This window comes from Rhinopithecus bieti, unplaced genomic scaffold (assembly GCF_001698545.2).
Source record: "Rhinopithecus bieti isolate Rb0 unplaced genomic scaffold, ASM169854v2 scaffold_1530, whole genome shotgun sequence".
Lineage (NCBI taxonomy): Eukaryota > Metazoa > Chordata > Mammalia > Primates > Cercopithecidae > Rhinopithecus > Rhinopithecus bieti.
In genome coordinates, this window is record NW_016803808.1 from 3,410,322 (window position 1) to 3,435,733 (window position 25,412).

Here is a 25,412-nt window from a genome sequence, read left to right on the forward strand (position 1 = left end):
AAAAAAAAAAGGCTTTACAACATACAGAAAACAAATAGCAAAATAACAGAAATAAATTATTTTTCCCAGTAATGACATTCAATGTAAGTGAATTAAACTCTCCAATCAAAAGACAGAGATTGGCAGAATGAATTTAAAAAAGATCCATCTATGTGTTGTCCATAAGATAATCACTTGAGATCCGAAGACACAAACTGATTGACAGTGAAAGGATGGAAAAAGTAACCAAAAGAGAGCAGAAATGGCTATACTAATATCAGACCAAATAGACTTTAAATCAATAAAGGTTACAAGAAACAAAGAAGGATATTATATCTTAATAAAAGGTTCAATAGCGTAAGAAGACACAGCAATTACAATCATTTATACACCTAGTAACAGACCATCAAAATATATGAAGTAAAAACAGAAAGAACTGAGGGAAAAATAGACAGCTCTATAACAACAGTTGCAGACTTTAATTCTCTATTATCACTTAATAGAATGGAGTATGGAAATACAGTAAGGAAACAGAGGACTTAATACAATAAACTAACTAGATCTTAGGGATATATACAGAACACATAATAACATATATAATAAACTCAAGCGCATATGGGACATTTTCCAAGATAGAGCATATGTCAGGCCACAGATTAAGTCTCAAAAGATTTAAAAAGTATACAAAATATAGAAGTATATTTTGCAACTACAATGGGATGAAGTTAGAAATTGATAAAAGAACTAAAATGAGAAAATCCACAAAAACATGGAAATTAAACAACACACAAATAACCAATGAACAAATAAGACATCAGAAAATACTCCAGCGACAAATGAAAACAACACAACAAAAAACTTACGGAATACAGCAAAAGTAGTATATGGGAGAAATTTATAGCTATAAATGCTTACATTAAAAAACCAAGAATGACCTGAAATTAACAACTAAATTTTACAATTTAAGAAACTAGCAAGACAAAAACAAACTAAACCCAAAGCCATCAGAAGCAAGAAAATAATAAAGATTAGAGCAAAGATAAAATAGAGAACACAAAAACACACACACACACAAAACTCAATGAAACCAAAAGTTAGTTCTTTGAAACAATCCGAAAGAGTCACACACCTCTGGCTAGATGAACTAACAAAAAAAACAGAGAATACTCAAATTATTAAAATCAGAAATAAAAGTGGGGACACTACTATCCACTTTATGAAAACGAAAATGATTAAGACAGTACTCTGACCAATTTTACGTCAACAAATAGAATAACCTAGATAAAACGGACAAATTCCCAGAAACACAGTATCTACCAAGACTAACTCAAACAAAAAACCAGAAAATATAATTAGACCTACAATTAGTAAAGAGATTGATTCAGTAACCAAAACTTTCCTGACATATAAAAGCTCTTCACCTAATGGCTTCACTGGTGAGTTCTATCAAATATTTCAATAACATCAATCATTCTCATACTTTTCCAGAAAACTGAAGAGGAAGGAACACCTCCTAACTCATTCTATGAGGTCAGCATTACCCTGATACCAAGGACAGATAAAGACATCACAGAAGTCCCCTCTTATCCTCAGGAAATACATTCCAAGACCCCAGTGATTATCTGAAACCATGGAGAGTACTGAATCCTATATATATTGTTTTTTCCTATACATACATATCTATTATAAAGTTCAATTTGCAAACTAAGCACAGTAAAAATAAAGAATCATAGGAACAGACCAGGAGCGGTGGCTCACGTCTGTAATCCCAGCACTTTGGGAGGCTAAGGTGGGTGGATCCCCTGAGGTCAGTTTAAGACCAGCCTGGCCAACATGGTGAAACCCCGTCTCTACTAAAAATACAAAAATTAGCCAGGCATGGTGGCAGGCGCCTGTAATCCCAGCTACTAGGGAGGTTGAGGCAGGAGAACCGCTTGAACCCAGGAGGCGGAGGTTGCAGCGAACTGAGATTGCGCCACCGCACTCCAGCCTGGGGGACAACAGCGAGACTTCATCTCAAAAAAAAAAAAAAAAAAAAATAAGAACAATTATAACAATATACTTTAATAGAAGCTATATGAATATAGTCTCTCTTTCAAAATACCTTATTGTATATAATATTTTCAGACCTTGGTTGACTGCAGACAACTGAAATTTTGAAAGCAAAACTACAGGTAAGGGCAGCTGACTGTACAAGAAAACAAAACTACCAACCAGTTTCATTTCTGAAAATTAATAGATTCTCAACAAATTACTAGCAAACTGAAATCAGCAGTATATTAAAAGGTTTGCACATCATGACCAAGTGTGATTTATTCCTAGAATCCAAGGATGGTAAAACATGTGAAAATAATCATTGTATTAAACCACATTAACAGAATAAAGGGAAGCAACATATAATTTTAATTGAGGGAGAAAACACATTTCACAAAATTCAACACTCCTTTTTTTTTTTGAGACAGAGTCTTGCTCTGTCACCTAGGCTGGAGTACAGTGGTGCAATCTCAGCTCACTGCAACCTTCACCTCCTGAATTCAAGCGATTCTCCCGCCTCAACCTCCCTAGTAGCTGGGATTACAGGCGCCTGCTACTACGCCCAGCTAATTTTTGTATTTTTAGAAGAGACGGGGTTTCACCACCTTGACAGGGCTGGTCACAAATTCCTGACCTCAGGTGATCCACCCGCCTCACCCTTCCAAAGTACTGGGATTACAGGCGTGAGCCACTGTGCCCGGCCTCAACACTCTTTCATTACTTTAAAAAAGAAAACACTCAACAAACCAGGAGTAAAAGAAAACCACCTCAACGTAATAAACGACATTTGTGAAACACCCAACGTGAATATCATACTCAATAGTGAAAGTCTGAAAGTTTTTCCACTAAGATAAAGAACAAAAAAAGGCTTCTGCCACTTGTAGTCAACATTAACACTAGAAGTTCTAGCCAGATAAATTAGATAATAAAAAATAAATAAAACTATCTTTGTCCATAAATGATTTATGATATTTATGCAGAAAATCCTAGTTTCCAACTCCCAAAAAATGTATTAGAATAAGTAAGTTAGGCAAAATTGCAGCATACGAAGTCAACACTCAAAAGTCTATTATATTTCTATACACTAAAAATAATCTAAAATGAAAACTACGAAAACAATTCCATTTACAATAACATCAAAAAGAACATTTAGGAGTTAACTTAATCAAAAGAGACATACAATAAAAACTACAAAACACAGCTAAAAAGAATTAAAGAAGACATAAGTAAATGGAATCCAGTCCCTCGTTAACAGACTGGAAGACTTAATATTATTAAAATGACCATTACCCAAAACAACCTAGAGTCAAAGCAAACCCTGTAATTCCAATGATGTTTCTTGCAAAAACAGAAATAGAGGAAATAAGTGAAAGTAAGATAAAAACTGTTATTTTCATTTTCTTAATTGATCTAACAAATAAATTTGTTCAAAATAGTAACAGCAACAATATATTTAGTAGCGTATGCTTGTCTGTATGTGTACTGGTGTGTGTGTGTATGTATACATATATATATGCACAAAATGAATAACAGCAATGACAGACGTAAGAAGAGGAAAGAATTAGGATTATTTTGTTATTATAAGGTATTTTACACCCCCTGTGAAGTGGTATGCTGTGATTTGAAAGTGGACTTGAATAAACTGTGAGTATATTTTATTTTTTCATGTTTTATTAATAGACTTTATTTTTTAGAACAGTTTTAGGTTTACAGAAAACCGAATAGGGTACAAAAATTTACTATATACTCCCTGTCCCCTTCTCTTTTTCAGTTTCCTCTAATATTAACATATTAGAGGAATGCATTGGTGTGGTACATTTGTTACAACTCATAAAGCAATATTCATACATTACCATTAACTAAGTCCAGAGTTCACAATAGGGTTCACTATTTGTGCTATATAATTCCATGGCCTTGGCAGACAAAATGTTATATATCCACCATTACGGTAACAGACAGAATAGGTTCACTGCCCCACAAATTCCCTGTGCTCCACCCATTCACCCCTTCCCAACCTTCTGGCAACCACCAATCTTTTTTTCCCCATAGGTTATAGGTTACCAGGGTACAGGTGTTGTTTAGTTACATGAGTAAGCTCTTTGATGGTGATGTGTGAGATTTTGGTGCACCCATCCCCCAAGCAGTATTCACTGCACCATATTTGTAGTCTTTTATCCCTCGCACCCCTCCCATCATTCCCTCCAAGTCCCCAAAGTTCACTGTATCATTCTTATGCCTTTGCGTCCTCATAGTTTAGCTCCCACATATCAGTGAGAACATACGATGTTTGGTTTTGCATTCCTGAGTTACTTCACTTCAAGTAATAGTCTCCAGTCTCATCCAGGTCACTATGAATGCCATTAATTCACTCCTTTGTATGGCTGAGTAGTATTCCATCATATACACATACCACAATTTCTTTAACCACTCGTTGACTGATGGGCATTTGGGTTGGTCCCAAGATTTTGCACTTGTGAACCGTGCTGCTATAAACGTGTGTGCAAGTATCTTTTTCGTATGACTTCTTTTCCTCTGGGTAGCAAGCACTAATCTTTTCTGCTTCCAAAGTTGTCTTTTTCCAGAATGTCTTATGGAATCATAGAGCATGATTTACAGACAGGATTCCTTCATTTAGCACTTAAGGTTCCTTTCACAAAAATTTTATTTTTTAATTGACAAAAACTGCATACATTTATGGTGTTCAACATGTTGTTTTGAAGTGTATATGCTGTAGAATGGCTAAAACCAGCTAATAAACATATAAGCATTACCTCACATACTTTTAATTTTTTGTGTTGAGAACACTTAAAATCTATTCTCTTAGAGATTTTTCAAAAATACATTATTAACTACAGTCACTATGTTGTACCATAAATCTAACTTATTCCTCCCATCTAACTGAAATTTTGTATCCTTTGACAAAGATCTCCCTAGCTGTTGGTAACCACCATTCTATTCTCTACTTCCATTAACTCAGCGTTTCTGGATTCCACATATAAGTGAGATCATGTGGTATTCTTCTTTCTGTGCCTGGGCTAATTTCACTTAACGTAAAATCCTCCAACAATCAATTATTTATATTGTTCCAAATGACAGGATTTCTTTCTTTTTGTAAGGCTAAATAGTATTCCATTGTGTATACATACCATATTATCTTTCTTTATCCATTGTGACGCATTTAGGTTGATTCCATATCTTGGCTATTACGAGTAACAATGCTGCAATGAACATGAGAATGCAGATACCTCTACTAAATACTAATTTCACTTCCTTTAGATATATACCTACTAGTGGAATTGCTGGATTGTAAAGGTAGTTTTATTTTATTTTTGTTTCTTAAGACAGAGACTCACTCTGTCGCCCAGGCTAGACTGCAATGGTGTGATCTTGGCTCACTGCAACCTCTGCCTCTTGGGTTCAAGTGATTCTCCCACCTCAGCCTCCCAAGTAGCTGGGATTGCAGACGCCTACCACCACGCCTGGCTAATTTTTTGCATTTTTAGTAGAGATGGGGTTTCACCATGTTGGCCAGCTTGGTCTCGAATTCCTGACCTCAGGTGATCCACCCGCCTTGACTTCTCAAAATGATGGGATTATAGGCATTAGCCACTGTGCCTGGCCGGTGGTTTCATTTTTAATTTTCTCAGAAATGTAAATAAATATTTAAAACTCTAGGGCAAACACTAAAAAAAAGCAAAAAAAAAAAAAAAAAAGTATACAAACACTAAAAAAAAGCAAAAAATAAAAAAAGTATAAACAACCTGCTAAGAAAGGAGAGAAAATGAAATCACATTAAATGATCAATTAAAACCACAAAAGACAGAAAAGAATGGAAGACAAAATAGGAACAAGAATATAGGCAACAAATGAAAACAACAACAAATATGGTAATATTAATCCAACTATATCAACAATCACTTTGAATGTCAGAAGTCTAAATGGACCAATTTAAAAACAGAGATTGAGTGAATCAAGAAAAAAGACCCAACTATATTTTGTTTACAAGAAACTCACATTAAATATAAAGACACATATAGATGAAAAGTAGATGGATGGAAAAAAATATATACCATAACACTAATCAAAAGAAAGGAGAAGTAGCTATATTAATTTCAGATGAGCAAATTTCAAAGCAAGGAAAGTTACCAGGGATAAAAAAGGGCATTACATACTGATTAAAAGGATCAATTCTCCAAGAAGACACAACAATCATCAATGTGTTATGTGTCTATCAACAGAGTATCAAATTACATGAGGCAAAAGCTGATAGAACAGCTAGAAGAAAGAGATAAATTCACTAACATAATTGGAGACTTTGACATTGCTCTATCAGAAATGGACAGATCCAGCAGGCAGAAGACCAGTTAAGAATCTAGTTGAACTCAACAATACCATCAATCAAGTGGATATAACTGACATCTACAGCCTACTTCATCGAACATCAGCAGAATACACATTTTTCTCAAACTCTCATGGAACGTTCACCAAGATAAATCACATTCTGGGCCCTGAAACACACCGTAACAAACTTCAAATAGAAATCATACTGTGTCTACTCTCAGATCACTATGAATTGAAACCAGAAATCAATAACAGAAAGATAACTAGAAAATTCTAAAACATGTCGAGATTAAACAACATATTTCTAAATAACTCTTGGGTCAAAGAAGAAATCTCATGAGAAATTAAAATATATTTTGAAGTAAATGAAAATAAAAACAAAACTTTTCAAAATTGGTGGGATACAGTGAAAGCAGTGCTTAATGCATATATCTAAAATCAATAATCTGAGTTTCCAACTTAGGAAACTAGAAACAGAAGAAACAAATTAAATTCCAAGTAAGCAAAGGAAAATAAATAATAAAAATTGGAGCAGAAACCAAGGAAACAGAAAACAAGAAATACAGAAAAATCAATGAAACTAAAAGCTGGTTCTTTGAAAAGACCAGTAAGATTGATAAGCCTCTAGCCAGGTTGGCTAGAAGAAAGAGAGAGAATAAAAACTGCCAATATCAGAAATGAACGAGGGAAAACCACTAAGGATTCCACAGACATTAATAAGAATAATAAGGGTCCAGGTGCAGTGACTCACGCCTGAAATCCCAGCACTCTGGGAGGCCTAGGCGGGTGGATCACCTTAGTTCAGAAGTTCTAGACCAGCCTGGGCAACATGGTGAAACCCCATTTCTACAGAAAAAAAAAAAAATTTAGCCATTCATGGTGGTGCACACCTGTAGTCTCAGCTACTAGGAGGCTGGGGTGGGAGGATCACGTGAGACCGGGAGGCAGAGGTTGCAGTAAGCTGAGATTGCACCACTGCACTCCAGCCGGGGCCACAGAGCAAGAACTTGTCTCAACGAATGAATGAATGATAACTCCATGCTCACAAATTTAATAATTTAGATGAAATGGATCAATTCCTTCAAAGACATAATATGCCCAAACTCATAAAAGAAGAAACAGACTTACTGTTATAAAATAAATTAAATCAATAGTTATTAACCTTCCAAAACAGAAAGCATGAGGTCCAGATGGATTCAATGGTGAAAAGTACCAACTATTAAAGGAATAAATTATCTATAATGTATTTTAGGTGATAGATGTAGAGGGAATATTTCCAGAATCATTCTACAAGGCCAGCAAAAAAACCTGACAAAGACATTACAAGAAAACTACAAATCAATATCTCTAACGAATACAGATGCAAGAATCCTCAATGAAATATTAGCAAATCAAATCCAACCATGTATTATGTGGTGTAAAAGAATTATACGCCACAACCAAGTGGGATTTATTACAGGTATACAAGACTGGTTCAACATTTCAAAATCAATTATTGTAATCTATCACACCATCAGGCTAAAAAAGAAAAACAGATGATCATATGATAGATGCAGAAAAAGCATTTGACAAATCCAACACCCACTCATGATTAAAAAAAAAAAAAAAACTCTCAGTACATGAAGAATAGAGGAACTTCAACTTGAGTATCTATAAAAAATCTACAGCTCACTTCATATTTACTGGTAAGAAACTAGCTTTCCCATTAAGATCAAGAACAAAAGCAAGGACATTTCCTCTCACCAATCCTTTCCATTATTGTACTGAAAGTCCGAGGTAATGCAATCACACAGGAAAAGGAAGTAAAGGGTATACAGATTGGGAAGGATCCATGTGATCATTTATGTAGAGGATTCGAAAATTTCCTGGAACAAGTCATTATACCAAGTTGAAGATAAAAGGTTAATACACAAAAGTTCACTGCTTTCCTGTAGATGAGCAATGAAAAAGTGGAATTTGAAATTAAATTCTGTGTATGAGCAATGTATATGAAATTAAATTCCTGTATATGAGCAATGAAAAAGTGGAATTTGAAATTAAAAACACAATGCCATTTACATTAAAGCACCTAAAAAAATAAAATAGGCATAAATCTAACTACATGTGTATAAAATCTATAGGAGGAAAACTACAAAACTCTGATGACAGAAATTAAAGAACTAAGCAAATGGAGAGATAGTCCATGTTCTTGGATACGAAGACTCAATGTTGTCAAGATATCAGTTCTTCAAATACATATTTTCAATCCAATCACAAAAAAAATCCCAGAAAATTATTTCGTGGATATTGCCAAACTGATTCTAAAGTTTATATGGAGAAGCAAAAGAACCAGAATAGCCAACAAAACATTAAAGAAGAACAGTCAGGTGCAGTGGATCACACCCGTAATCCCAACACTTTGGGAAGCCAAAGTAGGCAGATCACTTGAGCCCAGGAGTTTGAGACCAGCCAGGGCAACACAGCAAAACCACAACTTTACTAAAAATACAAAAATTAGCCAGGAGTGGTGGCACACACTTGTAGTCCGAGCTACTCAGGAGGCTGGGACAGCAGGATCACCTGGGCCCAGGAAGCAGAAGCTGCAGTGAGCCAAGATCACACCCCTGCACTCCAGCCTGCGTAACAGAGGAAGATGCTGCCTCAAAAAATAATAATTAAAAATAAATAAGGAAGAACAAAATGGGAGGAATGACACTATCCAATGTCTAGACTTACTATAAAGCTACAGTAATCAAGACAGTGTGATATTGGCAAAAGAAAAGACAAATAGACCAATGAAACAGAACAGAGAGCCCAGAAATAGACCCACATAAATATAGTCAGCCGATCTTTGACAAAGGAGCAGAGGCAATACAATGGATTGAACAAATGTTGTTGGAATAACTGAACATCTACATGCAAAAAAAAAAAGAAAAAAAAAAAAAGAATCAACACCAGACCTTATATCTTCTAGAGGACAGCATAGGAGAAAACCTAAATTATCTTGATTAGAGCAATGGTTTTTTATATATAGCACCAAAGACATAACCCAAGAAATAACTGATAACCTGAACTTCACTAAAATTCAAATTTTCTACTACTCAAAAGACAATGTCAAGAGGATGGAAGAAAACCAAAGACTGGGGAAAATATTTGAAAAGACACATCTGATAAAGGTCTATTATCCAAAAGAATTTCTTATACAAAGAACTCTCAAAACTCAATAATAAAAAAACCCAATCAAAAAATGCGCCAAAGACCTGAACAGACACGTCATCAAAGAAGATACACAGGCCAGGCCTGGTGGCTCACGCCTATAATCCCAGCACTTTAGGAGGCCGAGGTGGGTGGATCGCCTGAGGTCAGGAGTTTGAGACCAGCCTGGCTTGCGTGGCAAAACCCCGTCTCTACAAAAATACAAAAAATAGCTGGGCATAGTGGCAGGCGCCTGTAATCCCAGCTACTTGGGAGGCTGAGGCAGGAAGAATCACTTGAACTCAGGAGGCAGAGGTTGCAGTAAGCCTAGATAGCATCACTGCACTCCAGCCTGGCGACAGAGACTCCGTCTCAAAAAAAAAAAAAAGAAAAAAAGAAGATATACAGATGGCAAATTTAAGTATATGAAAAGATGTTCCACATCATATGTCATCAGGGAAATGTCAAATTAATAAGGAGATACCATTAAACACCTAATCAAATAACCAAAACACCTGTTTTTTGTCAGTTATAACACTGACAACACCAAATGCCAATGAGGATGTGAAGCAAGAAGAATCCTCATTCACTGCTGGTAGGAATGCAAACTGGTACAACCACTTAAGAAGACAGTTTGGCAGTTTTTTAGAAAACCAAATACACTCTTACCCTATGATCCAGCAATCAAGATCCTTGGTATTTAACCAAATGAATTGAAAATCTATGTCTACACAAAAACCTGCATATGGATGTTTATAGTGCTTTACTCATAACTGCCAAAACCTGGAGGCAACCAGTATGTCCTTCAGTATGTGAATGGATAAACTTTGGTACAGCCAGACAATAGAATATTGTTTAGTAAAAACTAATAATCTAAAGGATCACAACAAGACATGGAGAAACCTTAAATGCGTATTACTCAGTGAAAGATGACAATCTGAAAAGGTTGCATGTATGATTCCAATTACATAACATTCTGCAAAAGGCAAGACTATGAAAACAGTAAAAAGAGTGACTACCAGAGACTTGGGGCTGGGAGATGAATAGGCACAGCACAGAGGATTTTTGGGGCAATGAAAATACTATGTATCATAGTATAATGATGGGCATATACCATTGTACACTTGGCCAAACCTACAGGATGTACACCACCATGAGCAAGCCCTAATGTAAACTATGACAATGGGTGATTATGAAGTGTCAATGTAAGCATCAGTTGTAACAAATGTACTCTAATGAGGGATGCTGACAATGGAAGTGCCTATGCACATGCTGGGGCAAGGGGTATATGGGACATCTCTATACCTTCCCTCTCTATTTTACTATGAATCTAAAACTGCTCTTAAAAAACTAAAGTCTTTTTTTAAAAAAAGAAAAAAAAAAAAACAGGGCGACAGGGCATCTAGAATAAGTAAAATATTACAGGTATGCTCCATCAATTTTTATCAATTTAGAAATTATATTAAAGCAGTCCCAAATTTCTTTACTACTTTAGGTAGTCTGATCACTAATTACTCTTGCCTGGTTACAATTCAAGGAAAGTGGTTATTTAATTCAGACAGTACTGTTAAGTAACTATTTCCTGTGTTCTTCACATTCAAGTACTATATTCTGGTTCAATTTCACTTCTGTCTGGCCAATGATCTTTCCCATTGATGATTTCTGGATTTTGGCTCATCACCTAAAATCATCCTCATTATACTTCAGGTTTAACTCATTTGCAAAATTATTCAACATGCCACCATTGCTCCCATACAAGTCATTAAAATGTTTAATAGGAGGCCGGGCACAGTGGCTCATGCCTGTAATCCCAGCATTTTGGGAGACTGAGGTGGGCGAATCACCTGAGGTCAGGAGTTCAAGACCAGCCTGACCAACACGGAGAAACCCCGTCTCTACTGAAAATACAAAATTAGCCGGGCGTGGTGATGCATGCCTGTAATCCCAACTACTCGGAAGGCTGAGGCAGGAGAATTGCTTGAACCCGGGAAGAGGAGGCTGCGGTGAGCCAAGATCATGCCATTGCACTCCAGGCTGGGCAACAAGAGTGAAACTCCGTGTCAAAAAAAAAAAATGTTTAATAGGAGAAGAGGGACCCTGAAACATTTCTTGGAGGTCTCTGTCCCATGTACCACCCATGCTTTCACCAGCCTCCTTAGAATAAAACTAGTACATTAGTTATAAAGCTTGCCTACCCATACAGTTATTACCGTGCTATTTCATCATATTATCCTCAAGTGTCAGATATTCAAAAGAATAATATTCTTCTTATGGATATGTATTACATAAATTGCACTACCCTGATCTACAAGTCCAATAAACCTATCAAAGAAAGGCCCAGTGAGGTGTCTCATGCTTGTACTCCCTGCACTCTGGGAGGCCGAGCAGGTAGTTCCCTTGAGTCCAGAAATTGAAGATCAGCCTCGGCAACATGGTGAAACTCCATCTCTACAAAAAATACAAAAAATGAGCCGGGTGTGGTGGCACACGCCTGTAGTCCCAGCTACTTGGAGGGCTGAGGTAGGAAGACTGCTTGAGCTCGAGAAGTCAAGGCTGCAGTGAGCCAAGATTGTGCCACTGCACTCCAGCCTCAGTGACAAAGCAAGACCCTGTCTCAAAAAAGAACAAAAACAAACAAACAAAAAAACCCAAAGAAAGAAGCAATGAAAGAAAAGAAAAAGGTCTATCATGACTTGTTCTTAACAAAATCCATGCTGGCTTATAATGATCACTACTTTTCTCAGTGCTCCATCAAGAGGGGTAAACGCTGTAGCGTGAAGAGAATTTGACTCTAATTTAACTATAAGGACAATAATAGAGGAGTTTCAAATAGTCAGGTGATGAAAACAGGAATACGAGATTAGGAAGAGTTCCTAAGCTAATAATATAAAGGTAATGGTTACTGTCAACATTCATAATATTTGCAATTGGTACCACTTTGGCCTGCGAAAATAAATTTCAGATTTAATTTCAGTTATTAAAAATTATCTGTTGGGTTTCTTTTATACCTAAATAAATCTCAGTTCCTTAAGCAGATGTTTTTAATCTGAACATTCTAAATAAAAATACAACAGTTCTGGTGGAATATTAACCGCTAGGCAGATCACATGTGAAGCTATATCGGCCTTATTTTCTACATTGTGTTTCAGAGCTGGAAGAGACCCAGAGTAGACAACAAAGGCTTCCTTTTATAGATGAGGACACTGACCAAGATCATGAAGCCACCTTCTGGCATGGGTGGGCATAGAAATTAGATCTACTCAGCTGCTATTGATAATGCGCCACAAAACCATGATGTCATAAAGAACAATAAGAACAAAACAAATACTCTCTTACCAACTGCACTTCACCAAAAGCACCTCTTCCAATAACTTTTACAACATCATAGTCTTCTGCCTTCATCTGTAGACCTCTGATTTTTTTCACAATTTTCTCATCTACCATAAAAAGATCACCATACTTATATCAATCATATTTATAAATATTTTAAAATAATCAACATATTTATAAATATATTTTGTTTCAAGAAAAGACAGTTTTAGCTAAACTTGCCAGTTTTAAAGGCTGTTAGTTAAAATCTAAGATATACGTTAACCTTAAAGAACCAAAACTCTCTATGGTTTATTAACACATATAAATGAACACCACTGACTGCCAAAAAGTAACAGTTACAGCTATTCTGTTTCTGATACTGTTGCTTAGCAAGTTAGATGATAGCTGACACAGTGATGACCCAAGCAATCCTGGTGTGCACTCTGAATCATGGCAGAAAGTTGCCATGAAATTACTTGCAAGGCTAATCTTAGTAATGAATTTTGATGGCCTACGTCTCTGAAAAGTGGTAATCATACTATATATATAGTAACTATAGATAAGATTGTTTAATTGGGAAAATACCTCAGTCTCTGTCAATTTCAAAGTAAAGAGCTTACTGTGATGATACAAAGTATATATTAATTGTTTTGAGAATTTCTTATTCTTGGAATTCAATTTCATTTACTTCTGCATTGCAACATTAATACTGGCAAATATTAAGGGTTACCAAACACATATGGTAATAATAGTTATCACATTATTTATTATTAACTAGTCTGAAATGTCCACAATTACAGAAGCATAAAGCTTATTAATTCTCTGGGTAATATTAAGTCTTGGAATTGTAAATATTAATTTAAAACTTCTCTTTGAACTGCTATAAATAGCCTGTCCTAAAATAGCTAGTCTTAATAATGTATTTCAAAATTTAGAACTTTATCTGCTTTGCATATTGTAATTTGGTTTTGCAATTGCTTTAAAATAAAAGTAACAATTTTGAATAAATCAAATGGTAAACAAAAGACTTAAGTTTAATAAATAAGTTGATTAAATCAATAAATTTATAGGCTAATAACCAAACAAATCTCTTATCAAAAGTACAGTTATAAGATCAAATATGAAGCTTAAACATACTTACATCTATTTAAGAAATTATCTATGTTCTTGTTTTTTCTCAAAGCAGGAAAATCTAAATCAAGGACCAAGGAATTTAAGCCATCCTGTTAAGAAATAAAAGAGGAAAAGATTTTTACAATTTTCAAGCATTCATTTAAAAAAAAGTCTTTTAATTTTATGTCATTTTCACCAGAAAAATGCCAACCTACTTTGATATGATAGTGTCCATTAGTTCCATATCCAACGGCTTTAACCGGTTTCCTAATCTCTGTCAGAGAGAATTAGGACTGACCCTATCATGTTTTCCTGTGTTCTTTCAGCCAATAGAAAAATGTCATTTCAAAACATGTATCTATTATTACTTTTGCTAGTCAGATGTCTCCTTTTCTCTCTTCAAATGGCCAGTCAAATTTCATCAGGTTTTGACTTTAAGAAATACAGCTACACTAAGTTCCCTCTTATTAAACCTGCATTAATGTTGTGCCTAGTGCAGATTAAGAAGATAAAATCCAAAAATAAATGACACCATCCTTACCCTCTGGGAGCTCAGTCTCAAAACTAAATTTCCTCCAAAAACAACAACAACAGGATGATGCATTGTCTGGATTTCTATTTTTTCTTTACGTTTCTGTATTTCCCATATTTTCTACAATGAACATGCACTGAATTTATAATAAAAACAGAAAAAAAACTATACACATATAATGGTGGAGGTGAAAAAACTCACCAGAAAGAAACTAAGTCTCAAATTACTCAATGGAAATGCTTGTGAAGGTAGCAGGATTTCTAAAACACTATCACATACATTGTCTCAACACCAAGTAACTCTGTGGAAGGTAGAGGAAACATCCTCAATTTAAAGATGAAGAAACAAATTAAGGCACAGAGAAATTACATTACTTTGATTTCCTCAGGGTCACGCTGTTAGGAAATGACAGTAGCAGCATACAACCTAAATCTTAGGCGGTCCAACAGATTTAACTCATCCTTCTAGTCTCAATGATCAGACTGACACGCTGCTAAAAGAAACAATGGGAGCCTGGGAGGGTAAACAGGGAAGCTAGAGGAGTGCAGAAAGCGAAACAACAATAAAAAGAAACCTTTAGGGGACTTGGATGGGGGAAAATATGGGGAAAATTACACACAAAATTTAGAAAGGTAATCCAGGTGGGCGTGGCAACACACACCTGTAATCCCAGCTACTTGGGAGGCTGAAGCGGGAGGATCATTTGAGCCCAGGAGTTTGAGACCAACACGGGCAACATAGTGAGACCTTGTCTCTGAAAAAAGTTTTTTCTTTAGAAAGGTAATCTACTAATTCTAGAATAACTGTATATACTATGCTTACCACTCGGTTATAGTTCATATTTTTAATTTTCATTCACTAAAAAATGTTAACACTTTATGAAAATATTATTTAATAATAGAAAGGGACAAACGTGTTAAGAGTAAACTATTAACATTTTAATAACAAAATGATTTATATCCCACTGATATCTAATACAGATACAAAGCAATCTTGATTCTCTTCAACTAAAGAAAAAAAATACATTTTTTTTTTTTTTTTTTGAGGCGGCAGTCTCGCTGTGCCGGGCTGAGTGCAGCGGCCTGATCTCAGCTCACTCAAGCTCCGGCCTCCCGGGGTTACTCCATTCTCCTGCTCCAGCCCCCCGAGTAGGCTGGGACTACAGGCGCCCACCCACCTCGCTCCGGCTAGTTTTTTTTATTTTTAGTAGAGGACGGGGTTTCACCGTGTTAGCCAGGATGGCCTTGAATCTCGCTGACCTGTGATCCGCCCGTCTCGGCCCTTCCCAAAAGTGCTGGGATTACAGCTCTGAAAATACATTTTTAAAAACCAACTTCCAGGTAAGCTGGGATTGTTAAATTCACACATTAAGACATACCCTCCCATACTCATACACATAAATAACATAACACACACGCACACACACTCCTCCAAAACAGCTGGGCTACTTTTCAAGGATTCTAACACTTGAGTATATTAAGCTATTTTTAAGTACCAAATCAATGTATCTTTATTAGTATACTTTTGATATTTCAATAAGTTAAAAATGTAAAATCTGAATCATTTATATTTTAGATGTATCTAGATTTATACTCTGTATTACAATTTCAAATCAAAGAAAAGTATAATCATTTGGAAAGCATTCTTCCATGCCTCCATTTACCTCCACGGGAAGAAAAATTTAAATTGACAAGGCAATAGCTTCTATTGCAACAGTAAATCTTCCTCAGAGACTTTTCAAACAAATGGAATATTAACACTTCATACTGAAATAAAAGTAACTCTGCATTAAAATCTCCATTTACACATAAGACAAGAGAAGCCTTTCTTTGAAGCAACACTACAACTTGACATTAATAAAATAACGAAATCCTTGCTTCCCCCCATTTTCCCCAAAAGTTCTCCCCAAGCGATGGGATTATGTGAAGATTAAATAATCTGGAAAGTTTATAAATATTTTCCCATAACATTCCCCAGTAGTGTAGAGTCAGAGAGCTTTTTCAGCATTTTGAACATATTTGCTCAACTCAACCATCTTGTTTTTAAAACCATTTTAACAAGACCAAACACTATCACTATTAGGCACTATTAATTTATTTTTATGTAGCATCAGTTTTTAATGATACTATGATACTTTAATGTAGGTTGATAATATATACATCTATAAACTTACATTCTTACTTGAGGCCTTTATGTTTATAATTTTTACAATCAAAATTTATTCTATTTAGTATCGCCTTTTAAGAAAAAAATTTTGAATTGTTTTCAGATCCCAGTGTTTTATGTATATGAAATTAATACTGAGATCCAGTCACTGGGCAAGCTGAGTTAGCTCAGGACTTGATTGAAAGCCCTATGTCTGTGAACTTCCTTGTTGTGCAGTTTCAAATAAACCTTCATAAGTTTTTTTTTTTTTAAAGTGTCAGTGATTTCAACTGTGATTATTTTCTTTAAGTGACACTAAACCAGACACAGTGTGGCACACCCCTGTAATCCCAGCTACTCGAGAGGCTGAAGTGGGAGAACTGCTTGAGCCCAGGAGTTCAAGAGCAGCCTGGGCAACATAGCAAGACCCCATCTCATTTTTTAAAAAATGATACTAAAACTGAGATTAAAAAAATGTTAAAAAGAAATACAAATAAATTCAGGAAAAGACTACAACCAAAATTTTACAGCAATGAAGAAAACTATCTGCCTGTTTCCAACTATATAGAAATGACAAGAGAACATTTGAAAATGATAGCCCCACTGAGACTAAACAAAACACTACTACCAATAACAAAATATTCAAAGACCAGAAAGAAAAATGCCAAGCAATGGGTATGACCTAAAAGTCACAGAGGTCTATTGGATTTCAGATCAGAAAGCAGCAAGATCAATGACTGATAATTAAAAGGGCCTAAATGAGGTGAGGAATTAAAACCAGACTGATTACTAGAAAACCAGTACCCGGGGTAAAAATCCCCACTCCTAAAATAAGACACTGGAGGGAAAAACAGCAATATCTTATTGCCCAAGTTTCATATGAATCTGCATAACCAGATAGGTCAGACACAGCTTTCAATCAAGCCTTGGACTATGCCCACAGGTAGCCCAGTTACATCTCTAAGGTTACCAGCTGAGAAATGTGAATTAGCTCCAATGCAAAAACTAACTTAGGTTGTCTATATGCAAAAGCATGAGAAAGGCAGGGAGAAAACGTGTTATCCTACTATATTTTGGGAAAAAAAAAAGTATAAGTCAACACCCAGTTTCCCCTACTATAATTATTATGGGGGGAATATATATATACATAAAATGGTCTATTTTTCTAACTTTTCCTGAACACAGAGCCCTTTTATACTTCAATTGTCAAGAAATGAAGTATTGAAATTGATTCCACTTTCACTATACACTGCTTCTTAGTATCTTGTTGTTGGCCAGGTGCAGTGGCTCATGCCTGTAATCCCAGCACTTTGGGAGGCCAAGGTGGGCAGAGCACCTGAGGCCAGGAGTTCGAGACCATCCTGGCTAACACAGCGAAATCCTGTCTCTACCAAAAATACAAAAATTAGCCAAGCATGGTGGCACAAGCCTGAGATCCCAGCTACTCAAGAGGCTGAGGCAGGAGAACCGCTTGAACCCGGGGGGCGGAGGTTGCAGTGAGCAGAGATCGCGCCACTGCACTCCAGCCTAAGCAACAGAGCAAGACTCCATCTCAAAAAAAAAAAAAACTAAATGTTGTTAAATATCCAGACAAAATGCTTCAAAAAATAAAAATAAAAAGAGATTGGAAATACTTTACCAACCTGGAAAGTCTAAATCGATAAGCAAAATGATGGAGACATCCTCTTAGGAATTCCAATTGCTAAATGAGTCACAAATTATCCTTTAGCTGAAAATTTTATACATTTGAGTTGTGACCACATGCGTAGTATTTAAAGCTATAAAACTGGATAAGATCACCAGAGGAATGATTATAGATAAACAGAAAAGAATCAAGGACAGAGTCCTGGGATACATCAATATTAAGAGACAAGGGACAAGAGGCGACTTCAAAGGAATAACTATTTCTTTAAGGAGGAAAATCAAGACCATCATGGTATCTTAGAAGCCAGATGAAGAGTGCAGGAAGAGGGAGAGAATGATAGACAAACGATAAGACTAATGATAGTTAATCTGACTGGTAAGTCAACCTAATTGAGGACTGTGAATTTAGCAACTCAGAGGTTAGCAGTAACTTTTCTAAGGGCTATTTGGATTACAAGTTTACTACTTCCAAATCACTGTTCACCACTTTCTTAGTACTACTATTTTAAATACTGTATTAAAAAAAAAACTTCACATTCATAGACTGTAAATAATACCTAGCATTCAGCATGACCATAAATTATGTATCTTATTCTTTACAGCCTACTTACCAAAAACTTTATACAGGTTAATACAGTTGTATTAACCAAGGGAACTTTCTTAATTACTTTGCACCATGCATTGTGCAAAGCACTATACATGCACTTAACATTTTATTCCTCACAGCATATAAGTTAATACTAGCGTCATATCTACATTAGTAGGCACAGAAACTGAAGCTTTTAAGAGGTTAAACAATGTGCCCAAGCCAAAATAGCTTATATGTAACAGAATTAAAATTTTATGATGCTCTTATAAACAATATTGAACTTAAAGTTAATAAAATAATAAACTTAATAAGCTAGTAAAGTTATTCCTCTAAAAGAATACTAAACAACAAACATGTTTTAAAGTCAAGACAACCAAAGAAACAGTTGGTTACAGAGCATAGGAAGCATGTTTCTGTGTATCTGCTGTACAGATTAGTGACCAGGAAATGTTATTTAAATGAATTTGTAACGCATTTCCTCTGTTTGCTATTTCAACTCCAAACACAAATATGTAACTAAAATAGTTGATATGGTTTGGATTTTTGTGTCCCTGCCCAAATCTCATGTCAAATTGTAATCCCCAGTGTTGGAGGAGGGGCTTAGTGGACTGGATCACAGGGGCAGACTTTTCCCTGTTCTCATGATAGTGAGGGAGTACTCATGAGATCCGGTTTAAAAGTGTGTAGCACCTCCCCCTTCTCCCTCTATGCCTGCTTCCGTTTGCTTTCTGTCATGATTATAAGTTTCCTGAGGCCTCCCCAGTCATGCTTCCTGTACAGCCTAGGGAACTGTGAGTCAATTAAACCTCTTTTCTTTATAAATCACCCAGTCTCAGGGTAATGAGCCAACAAATACACAGATGTGTTTTATAAAGAGATAATAAAGTAAAGGAAATCTAGAAGTTAAGAAACCTGGGTTATACCATCACGGTTCTGCCATTTAGTGGCAACTTAATTGAGGACTGAGAATTTAGCAACTCAGAGGTTAGCAGTAACTTTGAGGAGAGAAACTTTGATACAGGAAAAGATAAAATTGTGTGACCCTACACAAGTAATTTCACCTAATTTCTAGGGCACTCATTTGTATAAAAGAGCTCATCGCCTATAAAATCATTATGGTGAGCAGTTCTTTAAAAATTGGCTGTTTAAATAGTTAAAGGAAATCCTGACATAAGGAAAGACACTTTCCTAGGGCAAAGGCAGGAGCAGTAAGAATGTTTTTATGACTCTTCCTTGAGCCTGAGGCTCCAACATGGCTCAGCATGGCAAGACAGGACCAGTATTATTAATTTGTCCTTTTTGCCTCACATGCCAATATGGCTTGGCAGAGTACTCTTCCTGATTTCGCCTTTCTTCAAAATTTTGAGTTTGATATTCTGTTCATAATGTCTTTGCATTAATTTTTAAAATACTACATTAAAATATCTTGATTACTGTGGTTTTTTAGGGTTCTCCCTTAAATTTTGTTCCAAGTGCCTGAATGGCTTCACTCTAACCTCAGCCCTGGTCCTAAAAAGAGAACAAACCTTTACAATGAGAGAGGCATTAACGATAGCATATTGATTTTAAAAGAATGTGCGGGCCGGGCACGATGACTCACACCTGTAATCCCAGCACTTTGGGAGGCCGAGGCGGGTGGATCAAGAGGTGAGGAGATCCAGACCATCCTGGCTAACACGGTGAAACTCCATCTCTATTAAAAACAAAAAAAATTAGCCAGGCGTGGTGGCAGGCACCTGTAGTCCCAGCTACTCGGAAGGCTGAGGCAGGAGCACGGTGTGAACCCGGGAGGTGGGGCTTGCAGTGAGCCGAGATCGCACCACTGCATCTGGCCTGGGTGACAGAGTGAGACTCCCATATAAAAAAAGAAGAAGAAGAAGAAAGAATGTGCAAAAAATAACATTATTGATTTGATCAAAGTCTTAGAATTAAATGTAAAGTTGGTAATTGTTCTAATGGTGATAGTGCTGCTGTGCTGATAATAAAGCAGCTGCTATTTGCAGAGTACTTCGATAGACATGATGCCAAACACTTTGTATAACATCTCCTTATTTAATTTTCCTAGCAGACTGTGGAATCATATGGTATTAATTATATGGTGGAATTATATGGTGTTAATTACATGGTCTTAATATCACCATATTTTTTAGTTGAGGAAATTTGGCTTGGAGAACTTAAACCATTTCCCAGAACGGCACAGCTAAGAAACAGTAGGGTTGGTATTGGGCCCAATGCTGCTTTCAGCAATTACTGGTATTTTTAAAATTAAATTCTAATTTTTTTCTTCTAAAATATTGTTGACGGTAAGATATGAATCAAATTACATTCATAATGTTATACACTGTTTTATTATTTTATTTATGTAATACATAAGGTAATACATTGTTTAGAAACACATGAATAAAATTAAGATCAAATTATACTTGTATCACTATTTTTTTTGAGATGGAGCCTTGCTCTGTTGCCCAGGCTGGAGTGCAGTGGCATGATGTCAGCTCACCGCAACCTCCACCTCCACCTCCTCCTCTACCTCAAGTGATTCTTGTGCCTCAGCCTCCAGAGGAGCTGGGACTAGAGGCGCACGCCACTATGCTCGGCTACTTTTTTGCATTTTTAGTAGAGATGGGGGTTTCATCATGTTGCCCAGGTTGGTCTCGAACTCCTGAACTCAGGTGATCCACCAGCCTCAGCCTCCCAAAGTGCTAGGATTACAGATGTGAGCCACTGCACCCAGCCTGTTATTACTAGATTTCTTATGGTTTATAAATCAACAATTTTATCTCTTCCTCTATTAAAAGAAGTTTTCTCCTCAAAATTACATACAGTGTTACCTGAAACTCCCTATAAAACAGAAAACAGGCAATTTAAACAACTCTCTATTATAAAATATTAGAAAAGTAATGCATCATCGGTCTGAATCCTATTCTTAATTTAATATTGGTATTCAACTGAGAAACTACTGGCCAGATAAAATTAGAGTTGTTATTCTGGTTGTAGGCAAGTCAGACTTTTTAAAAAGTATTTTCCATATTTGTAACTTGTACAGTTAAATATCATACATAGACTTTAGGGCAAAAAAAAAAAAAAAAATCCCATCCAGGATATACCAAATACATATAAGAAAAATACCTCCAAAAGGCCTGCTGGTTTTATGTTTTATTAATTTTCCTATTTGGTGCTCATGGTACACAGAATAATTATATGGCTTCAATATTTTGATATTCATAATATCGTTCAGCAGCCATACTCTAAATACACTGGTGGCAGGATCTGTTTATATAGTGCTCCATTACAGACACTCCAGGGAAGACCAGATTATCTTAAGAGAAGGCCTGGCACGGTGGCTCACGCCTGTAATCCCAACAATTTGGGAGGCCGAGGCGGGTGGATCACCTGAGGTCAGGAGTTTGACACCTGCCTGGCCAACATGGTGAAACCCCGTCTCTACTAAAAATACAAAGATTAGCCAGGCATGGTGGCACACGCCTGTAATCCCAGCTACTTGGAAGGCCGAGGCAGGACAATCACTTGAACCCAAGAGGCGGAGGTTGCAGTGAGCCAAGATCAGAATGCTGGAGATGACAATGGCCAACTAAATTACAAAGCAACATTTGTCTGTAATATATTTGTGGATATATAGTTAAGTAGATAGATATCTAAGCCACTCTGAATATACAGCTATTCCAGTATTTTTTAAATTTTGAAAAGATACAACAAACAAAGTTTTGTTTATTAGAAAGTAAAACAATTTGGTCATATTCACACTTAATGACAAGAAACAGTCTTCCACACCTGTTTCTAGTAAATTGTCAAATAAACAGAACCTTCTTTTTCATTTCCTAACAAGAAGTTTGTCTATATGGTTTCCACCCCTAAGAATCTAAATATAGAAAATCATTTTTCTACAATTGTGAAGTTAAATTTCTGCTTCATCTCCAAACAATATCACTCACTCAATAAATGTTAGCTATTATTGCCACTATTTTCAATATCACCTACATACACACTATGCATTTAAAGATCATGTAATTTAGGATATGGAGAGCTGGAAGGTTTTTTAACTTTAACGTCTAAACCTATTAGCACATTTCTTATACTAAAAGAACCAAAAACAGTTCCATCACTAACATAATGTGTTCCATAAAGAAAACTATTTTACTCCTTTAAACCTCATTTTGACATCTATGTAATACAACATCTAAGTCTCAGGGCTAGTGTGACAACTAGTGAAAGACTGTGATACCAAATGAAACAAAGGTTAGGTACTAGTCACTTTAACTCCTTTTGTTATGAGTGTACTCATGTTTTAATCAATTTTAAAAGCTCTTTCACTCCCAAGTAATTTTCAATCTTATTTTAAGTTTATACAGCTTAACATTTTATTTAAGCCAGTTAAAATCTGGAAAAGATTAGATATAACACAAAAGTGCTTGGAGCAACATTATTTATAATAGCAAGAAATTCAAAGCAACCTAAAATCTGGAACAGAAAACTAAGTAAATTTTACTAAAGCTTGTTAAAGTTATATTAAGCAATCATTAAAATAATGGTTACAAAGACTAGGTAGGAGTTAGTATTTTAAAAAATTAATGTTTAAAAGTGCAGAATAAAATTAAATGTATGATAATTCTACTTAAGGGAAATATGTATATGAAATTTTTGAATGGAAAGCAACAAACACAATAACTATCATACCATGATGAAATTATATGGTTTTATTCATTTCTTAAATTTCTGGTGGTGAAATTTTGTATTAAATAACTCATAATAAAATAAAGCAAATCTAAGTAAACAAGATCTAAGGTATTACAGAAGACAGTCTTAATACATTTAGACTTTTAAAAAAATTACTCATTTATTATCTATAGCTCCGTATCTCTACTGAAACAGATGCTATTTTAAATCCCAATGCATTTCACTATTCGCTGCCTCCTACAAGTCATATGTTGTGTTTTTTCTTTCTCTCTTCTCTGAACTGGTATCTTAACAGGGATTAATAGATTAATTTGAGAAAAACTAACTTTTTTTTCCCATCCAAGAACAACGGAGGTCTCTCCGTCTATTTAAAATTTCTATTTCTTTCAGCAAACTGATAATCACATCTATTCTAAGTACATCCTGTTAAGCCTACTGCTAAGTATTTTACCTTTTTGTGGCTGTTACCACATTGTATTAGGTCCGCCATGTGGAGGACACAGAGCTCTCTGAGTACCTTTTTGAACAAAATTTTTTCAAGTTTCTGAGAGAAATGTTTGAAATATCCCATTTCTTTCTAATTAATGATGCTTAAACATACATTAGGTAATTAAAAGCAAATGTAATTTCCCTAAAACTGTTAAAACTTGTACACAAAACAAAACTTCATGAAAACATAGGTGGGGTGGTGATCAGAAGGTCAGGATGAGGTGACATTCTGGAAAATTCTGTTTCTTGACCTGGCTGCTGATTATATATGGGTTCTCAGATCGTAAAATTTTATCAAGCTGTATACATACAATATACATACTTTTCTGTGAGGGTATATGTAGACATATATTTACAAAGAGTGTTTTGGATGCATTGGATAATAATGAACTTATTGACAAGATAAAAACAGCACAAGAGGTCTGGCACAGTGGCCTGTAATCCCAACACTCTGGGGTGCCGTGGCAGGCAGATTACCTGAGGTCAGGAGTGCGAGACCAGCCTGACCAATATGGTGAGACCCTGTCTCTACTAAAAATACAAAAATTAGTCAGGCATGGTGGTGCTAGCCTATAGTCCCAGCTACTTGTGAGGCTGAGGCAGGAGCATCACTTGAGCCTGGGAGGCAGAGGTAGCAGTGAGCCAAGATCGTGCCATTGCACTCCAGCCTGAGCAACAGAGTTAGACTCCATCCCAAAAAAAATAAAAAAAAATAAAAAAAATAAAAAACCCATGGGCAAATGAACTTTAAAACCTGTTTGCCATCATTGTGCTTAGACATTTTCACATACCTTTTCTAATGTATTGTATCTCCTCAATCAGGGAGGACATATGAGTAAGAGACCCATCCTCAAGTCTGCTACATTTCAATGAGAGCTTTTTTTATTACAGAGACTTATCCTCCAAACACTTTTAAAGCTTATTTGTGTTCAAAGTGCTGGGAGGCAGCAGGTTATGAGAAGTCACACAACTTTATACTTTGGATCCCATCTTCCATGTAATGGAAAAGATGTTTCTTATAACCCTTAAAAACAAGTCAGCAATTTTGAGTGAGAAGAGGAGAGCTGCCCTGCTGGAGAATCTGAGATGGAGTTAAAGGAATTTCAAACAGAAAACTATCTTTCCCTATTGTCAGAATTTGATATATCACTATAGTTATTATAAATATGTTTTAAAACTACAGAGATTTTAAAATCTCATTTTATATTCCACATTAAAAAATCACTGAAGGCCGGATGCGGCGGCTCACACCTGTAATCCCAGCACTTTGGGAGGCCCAGGTGGGCAGATCATGAAGTCAGGAGTTCAAGGTCAGCCTGAGCAACATGGCTAAACCCCGTCTCTACTAAAATGTGTGTATATATA

General features: G+C 35.9%; 1 protein-coding gene across 2 annotated transcripts in view; it reads right to left on the minus strand.

The window, feature by feature from the left end:
- The window catches only part of ROCK2 (Rho associated coiled-coil containing protein kinase 2), a 188,118-nt gene that overhangs the window by 113,974 nt on the left and 48,732 nt on the right, over positions 1-25,412 (minus strand). For both annotated transcript variants that reach the window (XM_017853951.1, XM_017853961.1), the window contains exons 2-3: positions 13,982-14,063; positions 12,865-12,965 (exon numbers count right to left, since the gene is read on the minus strand). In XM_017853951.1, the coding sequence (XP_017709440.1) occupies positions 12,865-12,965; positions 13,982-14,063 (183 nt within the window). The remainder of the gene's footprint in view (positions 1-12,864; positions 12,966-13,981; positions 14,064-25,412) is intronic.